This window comes from Pseudorca crassidens, chromosome 9 (assembly GCF_039906515.1).
Source record: "Pseudorca crassidens isolate mPseCra1 chromosome 9, mPseCra1.hap1, whole genome shotgun sequence".
Classification (NCBI taxonomy): domain Eukaryota; kingdom Metazoa; phylum Chordata; class Mammalia; order Artiodactyla; family Delphinidae; genus Pseudorca; species Pseudorca crassidens.
Window position 1 is genome coordinate 9,357,601 of NC_090304.1, and position 18,162 is coordinate 9,375,762.

Genomic DNA, 18,162 nt, shown 5'->3' on the forward strand with positions numbered 1-18,162 from the left:
TGCTTTGTATGTATTAACTGAGATATGAAGGCAGTATTATCTAGCTGTAGGTACAATGATCCCATTTTAGAGATTGGGACGCCAAAGCACATGACTTGTCCAAACTGACAGAGCTAGCAAGTAGCAGAACCTGGACACATCTCTGGGGAGCGTGACTCTAGGGCTCAGGCTCTGAACTGCCGAGCTCCCCTTGCGCTGCTGCTGCTCACCTCATCCTCGTGCTCCCTCAGACAGCTGCTGACCTCCCTCCTCTCATACCCCGACTAGGAAAGAGGCCACAAGTAAACTGTAAAGGTCGCACATGACAAATGTGCTCAGCTTACGACTTCACCATCTAGTAGCTGAAAACTGCACCAATGCTTGTATCTGGGTTTACACCTCAGTGTTACCAAGCTTTATTTAGTGTGTTCCGGCTTTATTTAATACAAGCAGCCCCCCCCATCCCCCATCAATTGCAATCTTGTTTGGAACCACGGGACATAAAATAGACAAAAGGGGAGTGAAATGGTTGACTTCGCTGTAGGGCGGCCACCCCACTGATAGCTTTATCTCATCCCATCAGTGGCATCGCCAATGGATCCTGTGACGGATTCAGAAATTGAAAGCCACTGCAGTGAACACCTTGTGGGAGGAAAACCCCAGTGCATTTAGTGAGAGGCTGCCCTGTGCCTGGCACTGCACTTTACATTCCTAAGTTCACCTTTTTACAACTCTCAAGATAATTGTCACCATTTATTTATTTATGTATTTATCTGCACCAGGTCTTAGTTGCAGCACTCTGGATCTTCGTTGCAACATGTGGGATCTCTTAGTTGCGGCATGCAAACTCTTGTTGCAGTACCTGGGATCTAGTTCCCTGACCAGGGATCGAACCAGGGCCCCCTGCATTGGGAGCACAGAGTCTTAGCCACTGGACCACCAGGAAAGTCCCCATTATCAACTTTTATGGAACAGGACTAAGGCTCAGAGGTTAAAAACATGGAGGAGTTGAAACAAGATCTGACTCAAAGCACACCCCTTTTACCGTTCCTACCACGAATTAAGGTCACAGAAGGCATTATGGCACATGTTAATTGCTAGAAGCCCCTCTCCAACCTCATTCGAAGGACAGGCACCCAGAGTGTCCTCTATGCGTATTTACTGCACAAGAGTTTCCAGGATAACGATTTCAAGAACATCACTTGGTTATCCCTGAAAGTACACTCACGCAAACCACGTGACCTGACGTGTGTTTTGAAAACGTGGTCGCTCTGCCTATAGGGCTTCAGCGTCACATGAAGGGCGGGGCAGGCGGGAGCTGCACTCAAGCTCGCCCGCAGCACTGACCCCCATAACACTCTAGGCTTTTATGGGCGTCCAACCGCAGTGCTCACTCTCTGGATGGAGGAACATGATTTATTGGTTCCTTCAGTTAGCCACATCCGATGCCCTGGCCCAAGACGTGGACGGTAAAACACTGTCAGTGCAGGGTTTGGGGGGGAACGTGCTCACCCGGCGGCAGCTTCCCAGGTCCCGAAGAGGTCTGCGCGTGTCTGGACTCCCGGCCGGCCCACAGAGGAGTAAGGCCGGCTCGGGCTCCTGCGCTGCAGCGGAGGTCCCGGCGCGCACGGGGGCAGGTCTGGCCTCAGGCTGACTTCCCGCCGCCGCCACTCATCCAGTTCTTTCTCCAGGCGACGTTCTCTTGCGTGGCCACGGCCTCCTGCAGAGTGGCCAGAAGTAACTCTTTGGTCCCGGCCGCCTCGTCCCTGCGCTGCGGGTCCTGCTCCGGCATCTCCTGCGGGCAGAAAGGGAGGTTCGTAGTCCGGGCTACCAGCCTGCGGTTCTCCGCCCGCTCGCCCCATCTCGGCCTCCCAGCTGCTCACACCTTTAGCATCGCCTGCTTCTGCTGCTCTCCCGGGGTCACGAGGACAAAGAGCGCGGTGCCCACGCCAGCCCCCACGCCCAGCACTGCGCCCACGATCAACGCTTTGCGCAGGGTCTCCATGGCCGACCGCGCGACCAGCGAGACGCACTCCGGAGCCTCCAGTAGCCTAGCAAGGCCGCCGCGACGTCTCAATCTGCGCAGGCTAGAACGCCTCACACAGGAAACCATAGAGACGGGGCCGGGCTAGAGAGGGCCCGGCCAGAGAAACGTTTCGAAGCTAGAGCGCCTGGGTGTTAAGACTAGGTTTAGCTGAGGAGGTTGACCACGTCAAGAGGTGTTGGCGCCCAGGGCCGAGCGTGGGGCCCCTTGTCATGAAATCCCGAGGAGGATTGCTAAGGGGAGTGTAAGTGTCTTCATTGTTGCTGTGAGTTTTACAATTGCCCAGCTCCGGAATGTCCTGATCAATAGAGGGTCAAGGCTGTGCTCTGTGCTTTTCCAATACACTACGTAAGGACATTCAGATACTTATAAACATCAATCTATTGACTGCCTTCAATCCCTTCAACTCCTGAACAAAAACTCAAAGCCAAGTGTACCGGGTGGGGGGAAGGGTATATTTATGTTTTCTTTTTATTTTACTTGTTGAAAGTAAACGTTACCTTTCTCTTCACGGTATATAACCTTTTTTTTTTTTTTTAAACCATGGATTTTGTGTAACATACCGAATTCTAGTTTGGAGAAGAAAACACCTCTTAGTTGTGTGACCCCGGGCAAATCGTTTAAGTTCTTTGTTTCTCGGTTTCTGCATCGGAAAATGAGGCTAATAACAGTATTTATCTCATAGTTTTAGGATAATTAAATAAGTTTATATGAAAAGCATTTAAAACAGTTCCTGGCAAATAGCATACACCATAAAAATATTCATTAAATAAGATACAAAGAAACATGTCAATGAGGGAGACCCAGTAAGAACCAGAAAATTCCAAGTTTGTTATCAAAGCTCTTCACTCACAGGGCTTTAATCCAGATGCCCTCGTTAACTCCTACTAACGCCTTTCCCAGTGTCACCAGGGAGTGAGTAGAAATAAAGCTCCTATCCCACCTCTTGGGATTGTCCCCTCCCCTGAAAGGCCCATAATCTCCTTGCATGTCAGCCTCTTCTCCTCAGAAGTGATTAAGGGGCCAGGCGCCAAAGCAGATTAGAAGAACAGTCTGTGGGGTGCTCTGGGCAGGGATACTCTACTGAGTTCAACCACCCTGCACTCCAAGAATCAGCACCCATGGCCCTTGTGCCAGGGAGCAGCGAGGATGGGCCTTGGCCTAGAGATAGCCCAGGCTCCTCCCAGCAACCGGAAAGTCCTAGACTCACCAACCCTCTCTGGGACGACAGAGGAGAAATTGGCCAGGTTGAAGGTCACCAGGATGTTCAGGTTAGTACTTCCCCACCTTGTGTCTTGCTGTTGGCTCATTCTAATTTGGCCCAAGCCCCCTGCTGTGCCCATCCAGGTTGTCTGTCAAAAGACCCGCCTCCCCTCCATCGTGGTGGAAGCCGCTGAGGCTGAAGGGAGTGAAGAGAGTGGGGAGCTCCGGTGGCCACACAAGGAGCTGCAGCTGCTCACTGATGATGAGGAAGAGGAGGTTGAGGTCTTCCAGGACCAAAGTGAAGAACCAGGTGAGGGAGGTGGCTGGTTCAAATGAGGCTGTTGTGAATGGGATGGTCTAAGCAGGACAACTTAGTTGTGTCTCTTGCATTAAGCAGCACACAGTAGGTGCTCAGTAAACACAGTGAAGAAAAATGTAGAGGTGGGAGATAAAAGTCAAGGTGGGGCTTCCCTGGTGGTGCAGTGGTTGAGGGTCCGCCTGCCTATGCAGGGGACACAGGTTCGTGCCCCGGGCCGGGAAGATCCCACATGCCGCAGAGCAGCTGGGCCCGTGAGCCATGGCCTCTGAGCCTGCGTGTCCGGAGCCTGTGCTCCGCAACGGGAGAGGCCACAACAGTGAGAGGCTCGCGTACCACAAAAAAAAAAAAAAAAAAGTCAAGGTGGTTGGCAAAGTTGATGAACTTTAAAAGGCAGTTGTGATGTCAGATAGGTGACACCTTTTAATATGTATTTTTAATACTTTAAGATATTTTTGTCATGGGGGAAAGAATAAAATCACCCCAAATCCGACTACCCAGAGATTAACATTTTGGATGCCTTCTCCTCCAGATTTTTCTTCATGTCTATATACTGTTGCAGAAGCTACTTTTACTATATGCCAGGCACTGTGCTGAACACTTTTACATATATTTTTCAGGACCCAGTGAGGAAGGATACTTTCTCCCTCATGAGGAAACTGAAGCTGTTAAGTTAGGCTCTTCATTATAATTGCTGTATTATTTTTATAAGCAAAAATTACATGCATTTGTTTTATCTTAAAAAAAAATCCAGTAATATATCAGGTATATTTTTCACTGTTAATGGGCTCTAACTCCCTCCCTCCCACCCCCCAGGCTGGACTTGGAGCTCACTGGACCCCAAATCTCCCTTAAGAACCTTTAACCCAGAACTCAGCTGGGGGCAGGAACAGGTAGATCAAGATGCCTACTGGATTCCAGAGGAGACAGATTGTCAGGAAGCCCCCAATCCCTGTCCTCTCTGGGACTCGGCATCAGGTTCCCATGTGTGCAGAAGCTGCTTTGTGGAATATTCCCATTTCCTGCCTCCCAGGAGCTTTGAGGGTAAGTATCACTCTCAAACATTTTACCTAGGTTTATGAAGCCCTTCTACCTATCCTTTCACAGTCTTCCCCTTTTACAAGCTGAGAAAAATGAAGGCTTACAGGTTAGGCCCCTGGGTCACACACAAGTCATATCCAAGGAATTTGGATTAAGAATTCCTATCTGTGCTTTTAGGAGTTCGGTTAACTGGGATGGGGAATGACCCACTTGTACCTTCTTTATTCAGCACTCATCTTGTGCCTGGCACTGCTAAGTGTTTCACCTGTTGTTGTATGGAATCCACATAACTCCAGGTATTATTCTAACCTTGCAGATGAGTAAACTGGGGCACAGAAATATTCAATACTGTGTGCACACAGCTAATAAATATGAAAGCCCGCATCCAAATCCTCATTTTCCTGTCATCTTGCCAAGACAAAAGCTTTCTCCAACTCCTCACCCAACAGAAACACTAGGGTCAGGTATTAAGTCTTTAATTGGAGCCTTGAACCAAGTAAGCAAAGTAGGTGATGCCCCCGAAAGGGCCCAGCTCCTGCACAGACACAGTGCAGCCTTGGGACCCTTGCTCCAGGCAGGGCAGCCGCACATCAGGGTCCTCATCTGAGAACTGAATCAGGGTCCCCCCAGGGCTTAGGACCCTCAGGCACTCTGACAGCAGCTGGTAAGCCCCAGGCAGACCAGCCTGGGCAAGAGCATCCCAGGTACCCTTGTCTAGCACTAGATGGAAAGAGCCTGAGGAAGCCACTGGCTGCAGGTTGAGGGCATTAGCTTGCATGAAGTGGAGGCGTGAGGCAGGGTGCCCCGGGCACAGGGGTGTTTGGCCTTGGCCACCTTCCAGGAGGCTGTTCATGTGGGCCACAGCCACAGGAGAGGAGTCCACCCCCAGCACGCCCACTGGGTGCGGGCATTTGGTGTAGAGGCCCGTGCACAAGCTGGAGGTGCCACAGCCCACGTCCAACACCCGCGGTGGACAGGCAGCTGGTGCCTCCTGCAGCAGCGGCAGTAGGAGCCCCTGGGCTTCCTCGTATCCAAAGAACCAGTCGAAGGTGCCCGCGCTGCCCTGACGGGGCTGGGCGGGGAGCTTATCCCAGAGGCGGCGGTCCGCCAGGCAGCTACCAGCCAGGGAGCCTGTGGACGAGTGGAGGACTTGCGTCACCCAGTGCCCAGTTCTAGCAAAACGCGACAAAACCCACACCAATATGGCCTGGGGCTTTAAGCGGCACAATTTCAGGGACTAGACTCCTGTGTAAGAAAGAACCCAACTTGCCCTTCCTCTGTCCACCTTCCCTACCCGCCACGGCGCGACGGGCCGCCGCCAGGCTCGCCAGGTGGAGGGTTCGGCGCAGGGCTGCCATCCGGAGGTGACGGCAAGGTCGGCCGGAGAAACTTCTGCGAAAATGTCGCCCGTACTCCGGCAGGGGCCTGAGGTCCAAGGGAAGATTTGCAAAATACGCTGTGAGGAATCACGCGTACAGCCTCCCTAACTCTGCAGCCTCGGAGAAAAGGAACGCGGACACAAACTTACTACGGTACGAACGGCTTTTATTGTTTGCAACGGGAAGTGGAAGAGGAGGGGATGCGACAGCTCCAGCTCCTGGGGCGGCTCCACAGACCTGAAATCAAAGGAGAAGGTGTGAGCACCCCGGGGAGGAGTCTGCTGAACCTCGGTTCTGCCCTGCTCCTTGGAGCCCTGTGTCCCGGCGCTTGAGGATAGAACCCGCGGAATGGAAGCCGCCGGTACCGAAGACATGACGCCGAGGGGGCCGGAGCCCTTTCCCTCTACCTCCGTACATTACGCGGACCGGGATCGCACGCCCGATCCCCGCCAAGAAAAGGAGGGTCAACAGGCCCCACCCAGAAACCCCGCACGGCCAGCCGGTGAAACCACTAGAACCGACACTCACTCAGTCGCTGTCCTCGGAAAGGCCCAAGCACCGGCCGGGCTCCTTTATATAGCACCAGGACCCGCCCCCTCCCAGCTGCGATTGGCTAGCGGAGGACTGAGGGGTGGGGCGCACACGGACCCTGCGCAGAGCTGAAACGCTGGACCCTGAGCTGGTTTCGCAACGCAGCAATGGGTGCTCCGGGGGGGAAGATCAACCGGCCGCGAACGGTGACTGTGTGGGAGCCCGACCCTGTTTCCCAAGCGTCCTGGAGCCCTTTACCCTCGCCCGAGATGGACTCGATGGGCCAGTGTCGCCGGGTGCGGGGTCCCGGGTCGCGGTGCACGGCACCCCTCTGATTAAGCATCTTCCTCCCCCTTAGGATCTGAAGAAGAAGCTGTTCAAGCGACGGCGGGTGTTGAACCGGGAGCGGCGACTGAAGCACCAGGTGGTCGGGGCTGTGATAGACGAAGGGCTGATCACGAGGCACCACCTCAAGAAGCGGGCGTGAGTGCCAGACCCTCTCCCTTTTGGTCCTCCCCACCATGCCTCCTTCCCTCCTCCTTGTCGAGCTCCGGAGCAGCTAACACCTTTTTGCTTTCCTTGTGTACTCACGTTTATGCAAGGAACGTTTGTGCCTAAACTCTGCTAGTCTCTCACTGTACCTGTAGCTCACAGCCTTTCTTTGGTTCTTGGACTCTGATGAGAATCTAAGGAGAGCTGTGGACTCCCCCACCTCCCCAGGTAACATTATTCACTCGCACAGATTATTTATTTATTTATTTATTTATTTTGCGGTACGCGGGCCTCTCACCGTTGTGGCCTCTCCCGTTGCGGAGTACAGGCTCCGGACGCCCAGCCGCTCCGCAGCATGTGGGATCTTCCCGGACCGGGGCACGAACCCGTGTCCCCTGCATCGGCAGGCGGACTCTCAACCACTGCGCCACCAGGGAAGCCCCACACAGATTTTTTTATAAGTACATTTAAAAGCACACACATAAGTGTGCGGCGAATCATTCGATGAATTTTCACAAGGGCACATGTGAGATTTTGCATATAATCTGAGTCTTGGGGCAGAGTTCCCACCCCATTCTTTCACTGACTTGTTTATTATAAATATTTAGTTTATAAAGCGGCATAATAAATATATTTGGTCCTTGTCTCTGCTTTCTGGCAGAGCTAAATTTCCTGAGTGATAAGAGTGACTTTTTGTTCATAAGGATCCCCTTTTGAGCACACCTAAATTTATGCAAATGGTGACTTAGCGTGGGGCTGGTCATCAGAAAGATGAAGTGATTAGAGGATTGGAAATTTAATTCCCTCTCACTGCCTGTGGGAAGGGGGTGGGTGGGTGCTGTAGATTAAGCTCTACACAACCTCTTGAACCAGCTCCTGATTGGTCAACTGGTGGAGTTACTGGGAGGCTGGCTCACCTGGAGAGAGCATGGAACCTCTGGCCCCTTCCATACCTTACCCTATGCTTCTCTTCCATCTGGCTGTTCCTGAGTTGTATCGTTTTATAATAAATCAGTAAATGCAAATACATGTTTCCCTGAGTTCTGTGAGCTGTTCTAGCAAATTATCGAGTCTGAGAAGGGGATCATGAGAACCCCAATTTATGACTGGTCAATCAGAAGTACAGGTAACAACCTGGATATGTGATTGGCATTTAAAGTGGGGGAAAACTTAACCTTTGGTATCTGTTGCTATGTCCTGGTAGATAGTGTCCAAATGGAGTTAAATTTGTAGGACACCCAGTCAACGTCCATTGAGAATTTGGAGAATTACTTGATGTGGGAAACCTCCCCCACCCACCACATCTGCTGTTAGAAGTATCAAGAATAAGGGACTTCCCTGGCGGTCCAGGGGTTAAGACCAATTGCGCTTCCAATACAGGGGGCATGGGTTCGATCCCTGGTCAAGGGAACTAAGATCCTGCATGTTGAATGGCCAGAAAAAAAAAAAATGTATATACATATATATATATATATATATGTATTTATATATTTATATATATTTATAAAATAGGAGGAAACGTTTCTATTATGTACTAAATTTTAGCAATTAATGTTACTTTATGTATGTGTTAAGACTAGTTTTAGGTAAAGTAACAGTTCTTTGACTTGGATCCAAAGACCTTTTCAGTAACCAGGACCACTGTGTGGTCTGTATTGGTTCAGGTTAACCTGGATATTTTTGCTCTTACCAATCCTTCAGGTCCAGTGCACGTGCCAACATTACTCTGTCTGGGAAGAAGCGCAGAAAACTCCTCCAGCAGATCCGGCTTGCCCAGAAAGAGAAAGCAGCCATGGAAGGTGAGGCGAGGGCACAGAAGCTGGGGTGAGGGGGCAGCTGGGTTCATTTGGGTTCTTTAATGCTTCCTCTTTCCCTTTGCTCAGTGGAAGCCCCCCTCAAGTCAGCCAAGACTAGTGAACCACAGCCCAAATCAAAAAAGAAGACAAAAGTCCCCCAGGATGTAGACATGGAGGACCTTGAAGATAAGAGCTAAATGTCACACCCCTTCCACCAGAAGATTCTCAGCTGGAGCCAGGAGGACTCGATGGTTATTTCAGAGGACTTTGGAGAAAGCGTTGCTCCTTTTCACTGTCCCCAGATTCCTCTTCCCTAATGGCCTAGTGACCTGCCCTGGAGGGATATATTGAGAGGTAGAGGGTAGAAAAGAAAGATTGGAGAGGGGGTCCTAAGCAGTCAACTCCGTTTGTAAAAAAGCCCTAGCATTCTCACTGAGATGTGTGTGATTAAATGTAGGAATGGGGATAGGCCATGAAAAGGGGCTGTGAGTGTGGAAACAAGACAATTAGGAAACAGGACCCACAGCTCTTACTTGACCAAAGGCAACAAGAAGCTACCCTCCATGATGGCCCTGTCTCCCCGATGAGTGACACTCCATCTTTCCATTTCTGACAAAAATAAGGTGTTCTGTAGAGATAGCAGAGGAGGTAATGGTCTTGATACTGGCCCTACCACCTCCTCTGTGTGACCAGGGTGGACAAGTGACCGTGGTTGTCTCTGCTTCCTTTGCTGGATTATATTTTTATAAAGTGAACATTATTTTTCCCTTTTAACGTTCAGAAATTCTGTTTGTTGGAAGCCAGGGCTGGGGTGGTTAATTAAAGTGAGAAGCTATGTGTGCAGAGATGTGGTCAACTGGGGAAAAGCATATTCTCTCCTTGCTGTGTTAATCAGTGCAGGCTTCCTGGAAGAGGGAGGGTTTGGGTACAGTGTTGTGCTCCGCCCTCCTCAAGTTTATATTTTGAACATTTTCAAACCTTCGGTAAAGTTAAGAAATTAGCACACTGAGCCCTTAAATATGCACTCTACTTGGATTTACCAGTTTTTAACATTCGGCTATACTTGATCTCCTTACCCGCTTGCATATATATGTGTGTGTTCAAGTATGTATAATTGTTGTCTTTGCTGACTCATTTGAAAGTCAGTTGCAGATGAGATTTTATCCCTTAGTACATGCTTCTATATAGCCAAAACACCTAAGACATTTAACATTGGTGGAATAGCTAAAATTCAGGTTTTCATATTCACATTTCCTCAGCTGTGGATAATATTTTTTATAGCTGTTTATTGTTTCCTCAATCCAGACACCGTTAAGGATCACGCATAGCATTTAATTGTCATGTCCCTTTAGTCTCCTTCAATCCAGAACAGTACCCCTACCTTGTCTTAGGTGACTTGGTGTCTTCGAAGAGTCTAGCCTAAATTAATTAATTAAAGAATATCTCACAGCCTGGGTTTGTCTGAGTGTTTCCATATGTTTCCTCATCAATAGATGTAGGTTAAGCATTTCTGGGAAAAATTCTACATAGAGGATATTGTGTACTTCCCATTGCATTTCATCAGGAAGTAAGTGTTGACTGAAAAAAAAAATACACAACCTAAAGGTTGAGAATTATGTTTGATTCAGCAGACTTGCTGAAAACTTAAACCTGGAAGACAGCCTGTCAGATAGCTCTGAGGTAAGGGAGGAGCCAGGATATAGAGGTGTTTTTGCAACAAAAACCAGGTAGTTGGAACATCAAAGATTATTGTTAATTAAAAAAAATCAGACTTCTCAAGTTAATTAATTTAGTGCTTTTCTATGTATGGGAAGATGCAAGAGTCTCGGCTCTTTGATATGCTCCTTAACTACCTATGGCCAGTATCCTGTTCTTTTTCCTCCTGAATCTCCTCCTGAATCACCGCTGGGGATGGCTGCAGTGGTTGATGGTTTGATGGAGGGCAGCCTGTTTGGAGACCGTCGGAGACGGTCATAGTGGCTGATTGCTTGATGGCCGCAACATTGTTTGTTTTCTGATACACCAGGCAGGCGAATTTTTCGTCCACACATATAATATTAGTTTGTCTCATTATCGGTGATTCCTAGTGTTAAGTGGGTGTCTGTCAGATTTCTCCACGGTTAAGGTATTCTTTCCCTTTGTAATTAATAAGCAATCTATGGAGTGATACTTTGAGATTGTATGAATACCCTGTTCCCCAATGACCTCTCAACAATGGTTTTAGCATCCATGATGATCCATACCTGAATTAGTTAGTGCTGCAAAATGGTGATTTTTCTTATTGTATCATTCATTCATCCATGTTACTCATTTTACATATTCTGTAAAGGAAACCCCTACTTCCTTTTTAAAATCTCATTTTGGTTGTTAAACATCTGTTACTATCACTTTTTCATGCTCCAAATCATACCAAACTGGCCAGCTAAAGCCTGCGTCTTTTTTTTGAGGGGGGGTTCCGGGGGGGCACACAGGATATAGCATCTTGGTTCCCCAACCACGGATTGAACCTGTGCCCCCTGCAATGGAGGCACAGTCTTAACCACTGGACCACCAAGAAAGTTCTGGTCCTGTGTCCTTTTGACACAGCACCACCAGTATCTGAGCAATCCCTTGCTGTCTGGCACAATGTTCCAGGCTCACCTGCTACTTCCCCTGGGCTAAAACTTGGTATCAGCTATTTTTCTATGGAGACAGTATTATGTCCAGTTTTGAACACAGAAAGGAAAAAGTACTTGTGTGAAACTGAAATATATTCAGAGGTGGTAAGGAGAGGAGGGGAGAAGCTGCAGGGAGAAGGAATTTCAACATCTTGGGATTCTCATCTCCTTTCATAATTTTGTTCTACCCCCTGTGCCTAAGGCAGAAAGGAGCTTGCTGTGTTCAAAGAAGAGTTTCTGTACCTGGTATTGTGCTAAATTCTTTACACAAATAATCTGAAGTGGGAATTTCCTGGCAGTCCAGTGGTTAGGACTCCATGCTTCCACTGCGGGGGCATGGGTTTGATCCCTGGTCGGAGAACTAAGATCCTGCATACTGCATGGCATGGCCAAATAAAGAAAAAGAAAAAAAAAAGAGAGAGAGAAAGAAGTAGGTGAATAATCTGAAGTGATCTTTGCAAAAAGTTTGTGAGATACGATACAACATGCGCCATTTTACAGTTAAGGAAAGGGGCTCCGAGCAGCTGAGTCACTTGCTCAGGGTTACATTGCTAATTAATAGCAGACATGAATCCAGATCTGTCTAACTCCAAAACAAGCACGCTTAGATTGTGAAATCTTTAAGGGCAAGGACCACATAATAGTCTCATAGCTGGAAGAATTTATCGGGTTCAAAAGGCACTTTTTTTTTTGGCCATGTCGTGAGGCATGCGGATCTTAGTTCCCCCACCAGGGATCTAACGCATGCCCCCTGCAGTGGAAATGCAGAGTCTTAACCACTGGACTACCAGGGAAGTCCCCAAAAGCCACTTTTCATAGATCAAAAGTCAAGGCCCAGAGAAGGGAAGTGTTGGGTCCAAGTTTGAAGCAGAGCTAGGAGCAGAAATTGTCTCATTTACTGTCCTAGAGCATATACGCTTCATGAGTGATCGAACTTCTAAAATTTAAGGATAAATATAGAACCACCATAATTAATCATTTAGCTTTTAAAACACCGTCACTTCAAAGGTATCTTTAGAACCTACCATCTGGTGTTATTCTAACTCACATTTCCACTGAGAACAATAAGCTCTCTGGTTAATACAGGCCTCAGAACCTACCTTCCTTTTCATTCATCCAACCAACTATTAAGAGCCTGCTACATGCCAGGAAGACACTGTTGTATGTGATGATGATAATGCCTTTAACAAAACTGGCAACATCCCTGTTGTCAGAGCTGGAGTTCATTCAACAAATATAATAAAAACAGCTGTTGCTTATATAGTGCTTACCTACCATTGCAGGCACCAAGTGCTGTACAGTAAACATATTACCTGGTTTAAATTTTCACAAGCCCGTGAGGTAATTGTACTATTAACATCCCGATTTCCAGAAAAGCAAACAGGCAGAGAGGGGTTAAATGTAGTACACAGCCGGTTAGTGGAATAGCTGGAACGTGATCTAGATAGACTGGTTGGAGCGGGGGCTCTTGATGAGGTGTATTATATCCTCATAAGGTTACCAAGCTCTCTCTGCAGCTATGGGGATGTGAGGTTGGGGAAGGCCCCCCTGCACTGGGAGACTGGGGAGCCTGACAGAGATCGTAGTGCTAACCTAGGACTGGGAGAACACCTTCAGCGTAGCCAGCCCAATTTTTTCAGGCTTCCTCCTCTCCCTCTCTTTCCTTGTCTTCTCTTCATCTTCTCTGACGGACTTTCACTCCTTTCTTTCCGTCTCTCTTCCGCTTTCCTTCTTCCCTTCTCTCCTTTAACTGCTTTTTACATTGTCACTGGTTATTGATTAAAATGTTTCCTAAGGTGCTTCCTTTTTTAAAACCTCGAGAGTTGAAAATTTTGTTTCGGCTTTAGGAAAATTAATTAAATCCAATTAAGTGGTCGCAGCTAGCCTTAGTCTGTGTAAATAGCCCTCTCGGGGGAAAAAAGTGGTTGCGTTGAGGGTGGGTCGGCTTCCCGCTCTCGGGTGCAGTCCCGTTCTGGGACGCCGACTCATCTCGGAACCAATGTGTGAGGGTCACGGACGTCGCCGGATTGGTTTTCCTGAGAGACTTTGTCGCTGGTTCCTTTCGGGTTTCCCGGCAGCGCGCATGCGCCTCCTGCGCTCCGCAGCTCCCGCTTCGGGCTCGGGCTAGGGCTCCGGGATGTCCGCGTTGTGCGACCCTCCCGGGGCCCCAGGGCCTCCCGGGCCTGCCCCGGTCTCCCACGGTCCCGCGCCGCTCAGGTAGTCAGAGCCCCTGGCATCTTTCCTTACCGCGGGGTCCCGCGCCGATAACCAGCCTTCTCGGCGGAAACCCGGATCCCACCTCGAGAACTCGCGTCCGGGTTCTCAGAGATTCCCGGACGGGTCTTCCCAGAACTCAGGGACTGCCTCACTAAAACTCTGGGCTCCAGTGCCCGCACTCCCAAGATCTCGGTACTGCCTACCCCTAAACCCCAATGCCCAGTTACCCCGGATCCTGGCCTTGCTCTTCCAAGAATTGGGAATATCAGAACTCTTGGGAAACCAGGTGCCCTGTCCCTTAGACCCGAGGGAACCCAGGGTCCCCTGACTTCATGGAGACTCCCTGAGCACCCAGGCCCAGAAACCCACAGAATGCTTTCTTCTAGCCTTTCCCTTGCTCTCCAACGGAGACACTCCCCTCACCGTAGAGTGTTTTTTTTGGAGGAACCAGAGATGAATGGCACAGTCAGAGCCTTATCAACCTCTAGAGGATGCTGTCAGAAAATGCAGTAAGAGGAAGTAACACTGGCTTCTGAACCTCTAAGACTGAACCCATATGTTTCAGGAGGGGAAGGGTTGAAGGGCATTAGCTTGTCTCTGCACTGGGGCACCTTGATTGCTGGGGCATACTGAGGGTTCTGGGAAGGTGGTGGCTGTTGATGTGGTGGAGTCCAAGTGGTTGGTGGTTAGGATGCTTGCAGAATATGGGAAGAAGCAGGTTTGGGGAGGGAGAGCTCTTACTAAGGGGCAAATTTGGGCTTAGAATTTTCGTTCCATTAAGAGCAAAATCCAGCGTTCTCGTTTGTATGTAGGGGGGAGTGCAGTAAAGCTAGAAAGGTGTGTTTAAAGCAGATGTTACAGGAACACAAACTATACTTACTCAATTCAACAAATATTTATTGAGTATTTCCCATATTCCAGGCACCCCAGTAGAAGAGGATCCACTGTTGAAAAGCAGAGAACTGTTAACTACCCTCTTGGACTTTATAGTCTGATTACTTACCTTGGTTTCCTTCCCTGTAAAATGGGATCATAATGGTACCTACCTTATTGGGCTGTTATCTGTATTGAAATAATACAAGTAAAGTACTTAAAAGAGAACTTGATGTATTACAAGAGTTATCTAATATTGATACTATTGTTATTTATTAAAAGAAAAATAGCTAGCATTTACTGAGTAACTAGTGTGACCTAGATATGGTGCTTACGTGCTTTATGAATATTATCTTTTGAGGGAGGTACAGTTATCCCTATTCTACATAGAAAGAAACTGAAGCTCACAGAGGGAATGTAACTTGCTCAACAACTCCCAACACTCTAACTCTGCTTCTTTTGCTTCCTTACAGTGCTCAGGAGCTGTCGCAGGAAATCAAGGCCTTTCTGACTGGTGTAGACCCTGTTCTGGGCCACCAACTCTCTGCTCGGGAACATGCTCGCTGTGGCCTTCTTTTGCTCCGCTCTTTGCCACCTGCGCGGGCTGCTGTGCTTGACCACTTGCGAGGTGTCTTTGATGAGAGTGTCCGGGCCCACCTGGCTGCCCTGGATGAAAGCCCTGTGGCTGGTCCACCTCACCTCCGTCCACCGCCACCCTCCCATGTCCCTGCTGGGGGACCTGGTCTAGAGGATGTGGTGCAGGAAGTGCAGCAGGTGCTGTCTGAGTTTATCCGGGCCAACCCGAAGGCGTGGGCACCTGTGATTAGTGCATGGTCCATTGACCTCATGGGGCAACTGAGCAGCACTTACTCGGGCCAGCACCAGCGTGTGCCCCATGCCACTGGCTCTCTCAACGAATTGCTGCAGCTGTGGATGGGCTGTCGGGCCACACGCACATTAATGGACATCTATGTTCAGTGCCTCTCGGCTCTCATTGGTAGTTGCCCAGATGCTTGCGTGGATGCCTTGCTGGATACCTCTGTCCAGCATTCCCCACACTTCGACTGGGTTGTGGCGCATATTGGCTCCTCTTTTCCCGGCACCATCATCTCCCGAGTTCTCTCCTGTGGCCTTAAGGACTTCTGTGTTCACAGTGGGGCTGGAGGTGGAGCTGGTGGCAGTGGTGGAGGCTCTTCTCAGACCCCCTCTACAGACCCCTTCCCTGGATCTCCTGCCATCCCTGGGGAGAAACGGGTGCCCAAGATTGCCTCAGTTGTAGGCATCCTAGGGCACCTGGCCTCCCGCCATGGAGACAGCATCCGACGGGAGCTCCTGCGAATGTTTCATGACAGTCTGGCAGGGGGCACTGGCGGCCGGAGTGGGGATCCCTCCCTTCAGGCCACAGTTCCCTTCCTCCTGCAGCTGGCAGTCATGTCACCAGCTTTGCTGGGCACAGTCTCTGGAGAGCTGGTGGATTGCCTTAAGCCCCCAGCTGTGCTGAGTCAGCTGCAGCAACACCTGCAGGGATTCCCCCGAGAGGAGCTGGACAACATGCTGAACCTGGCCGTGCACCTGGTGAGCCAGGCCTCTGGGGCAGGTGCCTACCGCCTGTTGCAGTTCCTGGTGGACACAGCCATGCCTGCCTCAGTCATTACCACCCAGGGCCTGGCTGTGCCAGACACCGTGCGTGAGGCCTGTGACCGGCTGATCCAGCTATTGCTGCTGCACCTGCAAAAGCTGGTTCATCACCGGGGAGGGTCTCCTGGGGAAGGGGTGCTGGGCCCCCCCCCGCCCCCCCGCCCTGTGCCCTTTCTAGATGCGCTAAGAAACCACGTTGGAGAGCTGTGTGGAGAGACGTTACGTTTGGAACGAAAACGCTTCCTCTGGCAACACCAGCTCCTTGGCCTGCTCTCTGTTTATACCCGGCCTAGCTGTGGACCTGAGGCCTTGGGCCATCTCCTGAGCCGGGCCCGAAGCCCTGAAGAGTTGAGTCTGGCCACTCAGTTATACGCAGGGCTGGTGGTCAGTCTCTCTGGCCTCCTGCCCCTGGCCTTCCGAAGCTGCCTGGCTAGGGTACATGCAGGGACTTTGCAACCTCCCTTCACGGCTCGGTTCCTGCGTAACTTGGCACTGCTAGTGGGGTGGGAACAGCAGGGTGGTGAGGGCCCTGCAGCCCTAGGGGCCCGGTTTGGGGAGTCGGCCTCAGCTCATCTGTCTGACCTGGCTCCTCTCCTGCTCCATCCTGAGGAGGAAGTAGCCGAAGCCTCTGCCTCCCTCCTGGCCATTTGTCCCTTTCCTCCGGAAGCCCTGTGCCCTTCCCAACTCCTGGGACTGGTGAGAGCTGGAGTGCATCGCTTCTTTGCCTCTCTCAGGCTGCACGGTCCCCCAGGGGTGGCTTCCGCCTCCCAGCTTCTTACCCGCCTCTCCCAGACCTCCCCGGCTGGGCTCAAGGCTGTCCTGCAGCTGCTAGTTGAGGGAGCCTTACATCGGGGCAACACAGAACTGTTTGGTGGGGAAGTGGATGGGGATAATGAGACTCTCTCAGTTGTTTCAGCTCCTTTGGCTTCGGCCTCCCTGTTGGACACAAACCGGCGGCACACTGCAGCTGTGCCGGGCCCTGGAGGGATTTGGTCTGTTTTCCACGCTGGAGTCATCGGCCGTGGCCTAAAGCCACCCAAGTTTGCCCAGTCACGCAATCAGCAAGAAGTGATGTATAACACCCAGAGCCTCCTCAGCCTCCTGGTGCACTGCTGCAGTGCCCCTGGGGGTACTGAATGTGTGGGCTGCTGGGGGGCTCCCACCCTGAGCCCGGAGGCAGCCAAAGCAGTGGCAGTGACCTTGGTGGAGAGTGTGTGTCCCGATGCAGCCGGTGCTGAGCTAGCCTGGCCTCCTGAGGAGCATGCCCGGGCCACCGTGGAGCGGGATCTCCGCATTGGCCGGCGCTTCCGGGAACAGCCTCTGCTCTTTGAGCTGTTAAAGTTGGTAGCAGCTGCTCCCCCAGCCCTGTGCTACTGTTCCGTGTTGCTGCGGGGGCTGCTGGCCGCCCTCTTGGGCCATTGGGAAGCCTCTCGCCACCCTGATACAGCCCACTCCCCGTGGCACCTGGAGGCATCCTGCACCCTGGTGGCTGTCATGGCTGAGGGAAGCCTCCTGCCACCAGCCCTGGGGAATATGCACGAGGTATTTAGCCAACTGGCACCTTTTGAAGTGCGTCTGCTGCTGCTCAGTGTCTGGGGCTTTCTCCGGGAGCACGGGCCCTTGCCCCAGAAGTTCATCTTCCAGTCAGAGCGTGGCCGCTTCATCCGGGACTTCTCCAGGGAGGGTGGGGGTGAAGGTGGAGCCCATCTGGCTGTGCTGCACAGTGTCCTCCACCGCAACATTGACCGCCTGGGCCTTTTCTCTGGCCGTTTCCAGGCACCTTCACCGTCCAATCTCCTTCGGCAGGGGACATAGCCTTTCCATGCTCCAGAAGCCGAGGGAGGTTGAGCCAGGAGAGACAGACAGGGGGCTAAGGTGCTGCAAAAATGTGGAGGTTTCTCTTCTAAGACCTTGGCCTAAAAGAGCGCTGTCACTTTCTTCCTCCCCCACCTTTTTTTCTAAATAAAATTTGCCGAGTTGAGAAAAACAAGAGTCC

At 50.7% G+C, this 18,162-nt stretch overlaps 4 protein-coding genes and 1 non-coding gene across 8 annotated transcripts; 2 read left to right on the plus strand and 3 right to left on the minus strand.

Moving 5' to 3' along the window:
• Positions 1-1,377: 1,377 nt before the first annotated feature.
• UQCC3 (ubiquinol-cytochrome c reductase complex assembly factor 3) lies at positions 1,378-2,107 on the minus strand. Its single transcript, XM_067748769.1, has 2 exons — positions 1,865-2,107; positions 1,378-1,774 (listed from the first exon to the last, which is right to left on the minus strand). Exons 1-2 carry the CDS (start codon positions 2,090-2,092, stop codon positions 1,625-1,627), a joined length of 378 nt encoding a protein of 125 aa, XP_067604870.1. The 5' UTR covers positions 2,093-2,107; the 3' UTR covers positions 1,378-1,624.
• A 1,026-nt stretch (positions 2,108-3,133) lies between these two features.
• LBHD1 (LBH domain containing 1) lies at positions 3,134-10,233 on the plus strand. 2 transcript variants are annotated; one of them, XM_067748760.1, is made up of 6 exons: positions 3,134-3,294; positions 3,371-3,536; positions 4,359-4,586; positions 6,852-6,976; positions 8,687-8,784; positions 8,869-10,233. In XM_067748760.1, the coding sequence occupies exons 1-6, from the start codon at positions 3,145-3,147 to the stop codon at positions 8,897-8,899; spliced, it is 798 nt and encodes a 265-aa protein (XP_067604861.1). In that variant the 5' UTR covers positions 3,134-3,144; the 3' UTR covers positions 8,900-10,233. The 2 variants fall into 2 exon arrangements, with proteins under 2 accessions (XP_067604861.1, XP_067604860.1); XM_067748759.1 differs by lacking the exon at positions 8,869-10,233 and having other exon boundaries at positions 3,134-3,536; positions 8,687-8,788.
• On the minus strand, positions 5,044-6,509 carry CSKMT (citrate synthase lysine methyltransferase). Of its 3 annotated transcripts, none has more exons than XM_067748761.1 (3): positions 6,112-6,509; positions 5,893-6,008; positions 5,044-5,732 (listed from the first exon to the last, which is right to left on the minus strand). In XM_067748761.1, the coding sequence occupies exons 2-3, from the start codon at positions 5,939-5,941 to the stop codon at positions 5,059-5,061; spliced, it is 723 nt and encodes a 240-aa protein (XP_067604862.1). In that variant the 5' UTR covers positions 5,942-6,008; positions 6,112-6,509; the 3' UTR covers positions 5,044-5,058. The 3 variants fall into 3 exon arrangements, with proteins under 3 accessions (XP_067604862.1, XP_067604864.1, XP_067604863.1); XM_067748763.1 differs by having other exon boundaries at positions 5,044-5,714; positions 5,878-6,008; XM_067748762.1 differs by having other exon boundaries at positions 5,893-6,039.
• Positions 6,277-6,425, minus strand: LOC137231421 (small nucleolar RNA SNORA57). Its single transcript, XR_010946540.1, has one exon. It is a non-coding gene; the product is annotated as a small nucleolar RNA SNORA57 (small nucleolar RNA).
• A 3,264-nt stretch (positions 10,234-13,497) lies between the features above and the next one.
• INTS5 (integrator complex subunit 5) lies at positions 13,498-18,156 on the plus strand. Its single transcript, XM_067748721.1, has 2 exons — positions 13,498-13,655; positions 15,002-18,156. The coding sequence occupies exons 1-2, from the start codon at positions 13,576-13,578 to the stop codon at positions 17,979-17,981; spliced, it is 3,060 nt and encodes a 1,019-aa protein (XP_067604822.1). The 5' UTR covers positions 13,498-13,575; the 3' UTR covers positions 17,982-18,156.
• Positions 18,157-18,162: the final 6 nt, after the last annotated feature.